This window comes from Peromyscus maniculatus, chromosome 5, assembly GCF_049852395.1.
Source record: "Peromyscus maniculatus bairdii isolate BWxNUB_F1_BW_parent chromosome 5, HU_Pman_BW_mat_3.1, whole genome shotgun sequence".
Lineage (NCBI taxonomy): Eukaryota > Metazoa > Chordata > Mammalia > Rodentia > Cricetidae > Peromyscus > Peromyscus maniculatus.
Window position 1 is genome coordinate 104,714,925 of NC_134856.1, and position 8,122 is coordinate 104,723,046.

General features: G+C 41.5%; 1 protein-coding gene across 1 annotated transcript; it reads left to right on the top strand.

The window, feature by feature from the left end:
- The first annotated feature begins 6,330 nt into the window (after nt 1–6,330).
- LOC143273189 (vomeronasal type-1 receptor 4-like) lies at nt 6,331–7,353 on the top strand. Its single transcript, XM_076571563.1, has one exon. It carries the CDS (start codon nt 6,352–6,354, stop codon nt 7,243–7,245), a length of 894 nt encoding a protein of 297 aa, XP_076427678.1. The 5' UTR covers nt 6,331–6,351; the 3' UTR covers nt 7,246–7,353.
- The last annotated feature ends 769 nt before the right edge of the window (nt 7,354–8,122 follow it).

Genomic DNA, 8,122 nt, shown 5'->3' on the forward strand with positions numbered 1-8,122 from the left:
GAACTCACTGATGAACATTCTAGTGTTTCAAGTGAGATGAATCCAGATCTGGTGATTTCCCCCTTGTATATAGCATATAGAATCCTGGTGGAGTTCTAGGCCACTTGAATTTTACAGTTATCAGATACCATGATCAGCCGATCAGCACAAGAGTTTCTCTGCATTGAACTGTTCTGATCACTGTTATTTCCATAACCATAGCAACCTTCCCTATGGTGATTGGGTCTCATCACTTGTTCCCTAGCCCCTTGGAATCAGATCATCACAGTTTGATTCCATGTCAACTGGTGAGCCCCAGCACAGAGCTTATCAGAATGCTGGGGCCTGTCCATTCTATTAAATGATTTCTCACAGCCACAGTGCAAGGCTGTGCACCACTAAGACTATATAGTGTATAAAGTGACGTTCTGACACCTGTATATACATGTGTCCCCACATACACAAGCACATTGTGAATTGTGGAAAATAAACGATCAACATGTTTCCAAGATCGTCTCTTCTCACAGTGCTAACTAATGTGTGTGTAATCAGGTCCTGAACTTTTGACTCTGAATCTCTCTGAATCTTCCTCCCTCAGCTTCAAACATTTACAACCTTCTAATGTTGATCTTTAAAGGATTCCATATTGATTAGGTGATCATTGGAACCAGAAGGCTTATGAAGAAATCTGCTAAATACCAAATGAACAATGGGTTAGTTAAGGTAAAATACAGAATTATCTAGAAAGTTTTCAACTGTCAGTAGATAAATTTATAATGATCATTTGAAAAATAAATTTTGTCTGAAAAAGAAACACAAGAGGAGGAGGATGGAAAGTAATACAAAGGGGTAAAAAAAGAGTAAGATAAATAACACTATAGGAAACTTCATAAGCTTACATTAAGATATATATTATTTATCTCTGTGTGTATATATACGTGTGTGTGTGTGTGTATATATATATGTATACTTAAATATACACATACTACACACACACACACACAGAGAGAGAGAGAGAGAGAGAGAGAGAGAGAGAGAGAGAGAGAGAGAGAGAGAGAGAGAGAGAGTTTAAATAGAGCTACCCAACACAGAGGATAATAAACCTCCCAAAAAGCAATGGACAAAGAACCCTAGTGCTTAGTAAGGGATACTGCTCTTTGAGTTATTGGTCAAGGATATCCAAAGACCCCCAAAACAATATAGTCTATAGCCATCATCCTTGCTTTGCAGTGGGATGTATTTCTATATGCTGTGAATATGTGTGGCTCGTGGGAAATCCAAGCAGAGATACAGAGAGAAGGGTGGAGTCAAGAGAGACGACAGCTCCTCCACAGGAGTAACGAGACGCCAGCAGACCAGTAACGCCACAGCCACATGGCAGCATGTAGATTAATAGGAATGGGTTAATTTAATATGAAAGAGCTAGCTAGCAAGAAGCCGAAGCCATCGGCCATACAGTTTGTAAATAACATAAGCCTTTGACGCCGGGTGGTGATAGTACACACTTTGATCCCAGCACTCAGAAGGCAGAGGTAGGCAGATCTTTGTGAGTTTGAGGCCAGCCTGGGCTACAGAGTGAGTTCCTGGAAAGGTGCAGAAGCTACACGGATAAACCCTGTCTCGAAAAAAAGAAAAAAGAAAAAGAAAAAATATAAGCCTCTGAATATTTATTTTATAAGCGCCTGTGAGACTGCAGGTGGGTGAGCTTTGTCTGGACTGCTGGGTGAGGCAGGACCGGAGAAATTTCCAGGTACTTGGTTACCTCCCAGAAGTTGAGGGCAAGACCCTATTGCTGAGGATATCACAAATTCACATAAAAGAACTTGGGGAAATCAGCCTGGTAATTGACCTGGAAGCCTCCTTCCTGAGAGCTACCACTTAATAGTGTTATAAGGTGATGTACACACTGCTGAGGGAGAAAAGCAAACAGTAGTAGTATTCAGCTGTAAAGCCTGCAAACCACAATGGGTGACCTGGCAAGGTATGTTTAATGGCTCAACAGAGGCACATATATATTGGGTAACCAACAGCATCTTGGGGATCACCAACAGCATCTTGGGGATAACTAACAGCATCTTGGGGATAACCAACAGCATCTTGGGGATAACTAACAGCATCTTGGGGATAACCAACAGCATCTTGGGGATAACTAACAGCATCTGGGGGATAACCAACAGCATCTTGGGGATAACTAACAGCTGTCTAAATGGATTTAATGGATGCTCAATAGGAGAAAACTCATGCTTGGCCCTATCTGTAAAGTTAGCTAAGATCCCATGGGTGTAAAGGTCACAGACTGTAGAGGAGAAACCTACTACTGCCATTTTCCTAAATCAATAAAGCTCTAAACTGCGCTCCAAATATTTATGCTTATGCCCACAGATAAGTATACCTCTCACTAATTGTGATAGTTTGAATGAAAATGGACACTATATACTCATAGGGAGTGGCATTTGAAAGAATTAGGGCATTTGAAAGAATAACATGAAAGAATGTTAAAGTAGGTGTGGTCTCTTGTGTCACTAGGGATGGACGTTTGGGCCCAGGACATCAACTTTCCATGATCATGGATCTCCTCATATCTGGCATTGGTCCTGATGGCTTCCACCAGCTTAGCCAGAGCTCCTTTGTCTATTTAATTAGCAGTAATACACTTGTCCCGAGGACTGGCCAGCTTGCCCTTCCCCATGATGATGTAGTATTAGACTTCCATCTTGAAACATGGAAGGCAGGGAGACCACCATCGTGATGGAGCCTGTCATTACCAACTAGACCCACTTGTTCTCCACCAAGTAGTGACAGTATTGACCTCTGCTTGAAAGACAGGCAGCCATTAGTGAGAATGCACTAAGCCAACAGAGAAACCTTTCCAAGATAAACTATAACTCTATGACAAATAAGGGGCATAACATTCTGTAAAATACAGTTTATCCTAAATTCACCTGGTACTTTGGCTCCTTGTGTAAATTTACTGCCTCCACCAATAAATCCGCCAATAACCTTCCCGTATGTACTGACAGTCATTACAGGACATGCAAATCTTTCACATGGAGTTCCAGTGGGTTTCGGGGTCCCAGTTGCTGTTTGATGGACAAAGAAGGAAACAGTCACTCATGGAAGACCTTGAACCATCAACATGCCTTCAGTAAGGAGAGCCTCTTGCTCCCAACTATGTATCTGAGACTTTTTCCACTGAGAAAGTGGAATCTCCAGAGGTGGTTGACATTTGCCATACTCTCACGTGTGGAACAGGTCAAGGAAAGAACAGGACATTGCTTTTTCTGTACCTGTAAAGCAAGTCCTTTCTAATTCCCAGCTTCAAAACCTTGTGACAGCGAAGAGACACAGACTGGAGACATAGGCAGCGAGACTCAGAACCTAGCTGCTCTTCACTTCCTCACTGCGTGTCCATTAAAGTAATTCAACTCCAGACTGTACTTCCAGGGATCACTTTTATAGTTTGTTACATACAGTAATTAAATTCCAATTAAGTCTGAAAGAGCTTCTAGAAGAAACCTATGTAGTAATTGTGGAGGGAGAGAGAGATGTGCCCCAGGGACAAGATTCCACAGAGAACTTCTTTCTCCCCTACACACTGAGAAGTATGAAAACTGAAGTCCAGTGACAGGTTGTTGAAAACAAGACTGAATCCAGAAGGTTCAAACACAGCCCTGGAAGGCTCACCCGGCCAGAGGACTCACCCAGAGCCTGTCTTCCACCTCGGCCCTGCAGTGAGCACACCTGACCACTCTTTGATGTTCCTCCCTGGGGCTGCAAAATTTCCCTCTGAAGCACATCAGCTCCTTTTCTTTGACTGTGAGGCACAGGGCTGGGCGAACCTGATCTCCACAGGTATGTACCACAGGCTGGAAAGATGGTTAAGTGCCGGTCTTCCATGCTTAGGAGCCAGCAGCTTTGGGGAGCTCAGGGAGGGTCTTTCCGTGTGTTGCATCTTTCCTTTTGGGGAGAATAAGAATGATACAAGAATATCTCCAGTTCCTAGGGGGAAACAAACCAGAAATCTTTCTCTTCTGTAAGCTCTGCCTTCACCTGTACCATGACTGCACCATTATCAGTTTCCACAAAATGTCTTCATGGCATATTTGTCTCTTACATGTGAACAAACGTTGTCTTAACCCATTAAGATATTAATTCTACAAATGGCCACCCCCTCTGTCCCCCTGTCTTTCTCTATCTCTGTATGTGTATTTATCTTAAATATTTTTCTGCACTCATCCTCAAAGTATCCCCTAATCTTATAAATAACATACTGTACCTCTGAGTCAACTTCATTATATACCAATATGATGGAGAAAACTGCTAACAATTTGTATTGAAAATTATAATTATTCTTTATCTTGGCCAGGCTGCAAGTTAATATGACCCATTGTAAATTTGACTTAGTTTTCTGAAGCATCAAGCACTGTTGCCATTGTTAGTTGAGAAAACTCTGTCTGAAATGGGCACAGTTGCCTGCCTGAATTGTTACCTAACTCAATGCACAGCACACCCTTTTAAGTAGTTTCCAACAATAATTCAAAAGCTGTTTAGGAAGGTAATTCCATATTGTCCCTGCTACTGTTCAAATTGTTGATCAAAAACTGCTGGAAGTATTGTAATAGGTGTCTCAAAGCTTACCCCAAATCTGATTTGGAGCTTTGGGTCCTCACTAACATTAAGGTAGGAATCCTGGGAAGATGGGAAACACTAGACCAAAATCAGAAAATCATAAATGTATTTGTTAATGACATGAGGGTATTGGGATTTGTTTGAAATTTGTTTTAAGATTCTCGATGTCTGACTAAAGTCTTAATCACCTCTTATTTAAATATACCAATTTCAACTGTTCTTGCTCATGTGCCTGGTGCTTTATTGCACTATGGGCTGAGAATTTCAAACAACAGCATTCTTTATTTAATGCATGACTACAGATTGTAATGTCTCATTTTGCAGTCAAGGAAACTGAGGCTGAAAGACAGTACTTTGTGAGTGTTTCTACTAATGAGGATGCATCATCCCAGACTTGGGAACAAGCCAATATTCACACAGTTCTTGCTGCCAGTGATCTTGGAGATAAAAGATAAAAGACAGGCATAGAGGCACACATCTATGGAGTATAAAAATAAATGAATCAAAGATACAGTAACTACAGACAGGACATAAAAAAGGTCTGTAGGGGGAAGTTTGTGCCACCCAGGCCCATAGTCTGGACAGATATCTCCACCCGCAGTCCCACAGCCACTTATAAAATAATTACTCAGACGCTTACATATCAATTACAGACTGTTTGGTCTATGGTTCAGCTTACTACCTAGCTCTTGTATCTGAAATTAACCCATTTCTGTTCATCTCTGTGTCACCACATGTCCCATGACTTTACCTTTGTTACATCGCATCTGGCTTCCCGACTTCCCTGGGCAGCTTTCAGCATCTCCTCCAGCCCCGGCGTTCTTCTCCATGTATCTCTGCTTGGGTTTCCCACCTGCCTCCTAGCTGCTTTGCCATAGAGAAGCTTACTATTAAACAATGATAACAACACATAGTCACGGCATAAAGGAAGACCATCCCACAGCACAGATCTTTTCTATATTCATTTTAACAGAAAAGCCATATAGTAACAAAACAAAAGGAATTACAGAAGAAGAAAGGTCTCCCACTCTGAAAGATGGTAATGTTGATGCAGTAAGATAGGGTTATTTTGCTTCATATTGATTTTTCTTTTGCTTTTGGGGCCGCTCTAGGGTTTTCTTAGGGTGGGGGCTCAGACAAGGTCTTGTTATGTGACTGTGGCTGACCTGATTACTGTGATTGCAGGGAATCCACAATAATCCTGCCTCACCCTTCTTCAAGAGCTGGGATTACAGAAGTGAATGACCAGGGTTGACACAGTTTTTTAAAGAAGTGTCTGTTGATTAGCTGTGCAGGAGGGGAGGTTAAGGGAGTGTCCCAGTTGGGAACAGACTCACAGCAGAGGTAACAAAATGAAATAGAAAACACAAGGAGACATTCAGGTTGGTGAGCATTTGAGTTTATTTCAACACATGCTGGGGTTCAAAATACATGGAATATGTAAACATCTGAACATGTAATTTAATTTTTGCTAATATGGAAGTCTATTTGCTAATATAAATCTGTTTTGTGATTTCAAATATTTTTATCTTCTCCCACAGATTCCACTTAAGGTATAAGATGTCCCATAAAGACTAACAAGAAAAAAAGAATATTTTAAATAGAAAATATGTTCCATTACACATCAGGGCTGCCTTTTATATACCAGAAACATATTATGACATTAAATATATTTTATAGATACATATCATTTCCTCAGACTCTACTTGGAAGATGCAAAATTTTCTCCCTACGAAGTAAGAAATGGTTTTGAATATTAGTGAAATAACAATATTCCTTCTTATAACTGGACTTGGCACTATGGTGAATATTTCTGTCTTTGTGAATCACATAGGCGGTTTTGTGGGTTCTGGAAAGAAATCTATACACCTTATTCTCATGCACTTGGCTTTTACAAATATTATAATGCTTTTCTCCAAGAGCATACCAACGGCAATTGCAGCTTTAGGTCTGAGACACTTCCTAGGTGATGTGGGCTGTCACATTATTGTTTATTTAGAAAGGATGGCCCGGGGCCTCTCCATCTGCACCAGCAGTCTCCTCACTGTGGTCCAGGCCATCATCATGAGCCCCAGAGACTCCTGGTGGGGGAGGCTCAGACTGAGGTCCACATGGTATATGCTTCTCTCCCTGCTCTTCTTTTGGATTCTCAATTCCTTGATCAGCATGAACCTCCTCCACTCCATCAGAAACAGAGTCACAAATACATTACAACTGAGTAACAATAGTTTATACTGTTATTTCAAAAAAGAATGTCAGAAAATAAACAGCATGTTTCTCCTTCTTATGGTCCTGAGAGATGCAGTGTTTCAGGGAGCCATGGGAGGGGCCAGTGGCTACATGGTATCTCTTCTCCACAAGCACCACCAGCAGGTCCTCTACCTTCAGAAGGCCAAGCTTCTCTACAGAACTCCCCCTGAGCTGAGAGCTGCCCAGAGTGTCCTCCTTCTGATGCTCTGTTTTCTTTCCTTCTATTGGGCAGATTGTGTTGTCTCTTTGTATTTATCTTTCTCTTTGAAGAATGACTCCTTCACAATGCATTTTCAAGAATTTCTGACCCTTGGTTATGCAGTTCTCAGCCCTTTTATCCTGATTCACAGGGAAGGACACCTGGCTGAATGTTGGCATGCTCAGTAAGATTGGAGGAGCCACGTTGCTTCAGAAAAGGAGGTTTGAAACGGCTCTTAGTATTTTCTATGCCTTGTGTATGTTTTTTAATCAAGTAAGAAAAGCTTAAGCAGGTAAAGACAGTCTCACACAGTACAGCTTGGGGTGAGCAGCCTATGTCTGATACGAGGGTCAGATCAAAGAGAAAGGCACCCAGGTATCTTCTCATTTACTCTCACATCATACTTCAACATTCAGTGTGAACTCTGCACAGATAGATGGAGGCCATTCAGTGTGAACTCTGCATATATAGATGGAGGTCATTCAGTGTGAACTCTGCATAGATAGATGGAGGTCATTCGGTATGAACTCTGCACAGATAGATGGAGGTCATTCAGTGTGAACCCTACACAGATAGATGGAGGTCATTTGGTGTGAACTCTGCATAGATAGATGGAGGTCATTCAGAGTGAATTCCGCATAGATAGATGGAGGTCATTCAGTGTGAATTCTGCATAGATAGATGGAGGTCATTTGGTGTGAACTCTGCATAGATAGATGGGGGTCATTCAGTGTGAACTATGTGTAGATAGACAGAGGTCATTCAGAGTGAATTCTGCACAGATAGATGTAGGTCATTTGGTGTAAATTCTGCAAAGATAGATGAGGTCATTTGGTGTGAATGCTGCATAGATAGATGAGGTCATTTGGTGTAAATTCTACATAGATAGATGAGGTCATTTGGTGTGAACTCTGCATAGATAGATGGAAGTTTCTCTCCACTGAGCTTTAGGTAGTGAAGATCAGCAGAATGATGTGTCAGCATCTGCACAAATTACTGAAGTGAATCCCTTTGACTCAGGAACCCCATTTCTAGGAACTAATCCTTCAGATACAGGTGTTCACT

What these genes read in the sequence shown, in the direction of transcription:
- LOC143273189 (XM_076571563.1), top strand. Translation starts at nt 6,352, where the DNA reads ATGGTTTTGAATATTAGTGAAATAACAATATTCCTTCTTATAACTGGA.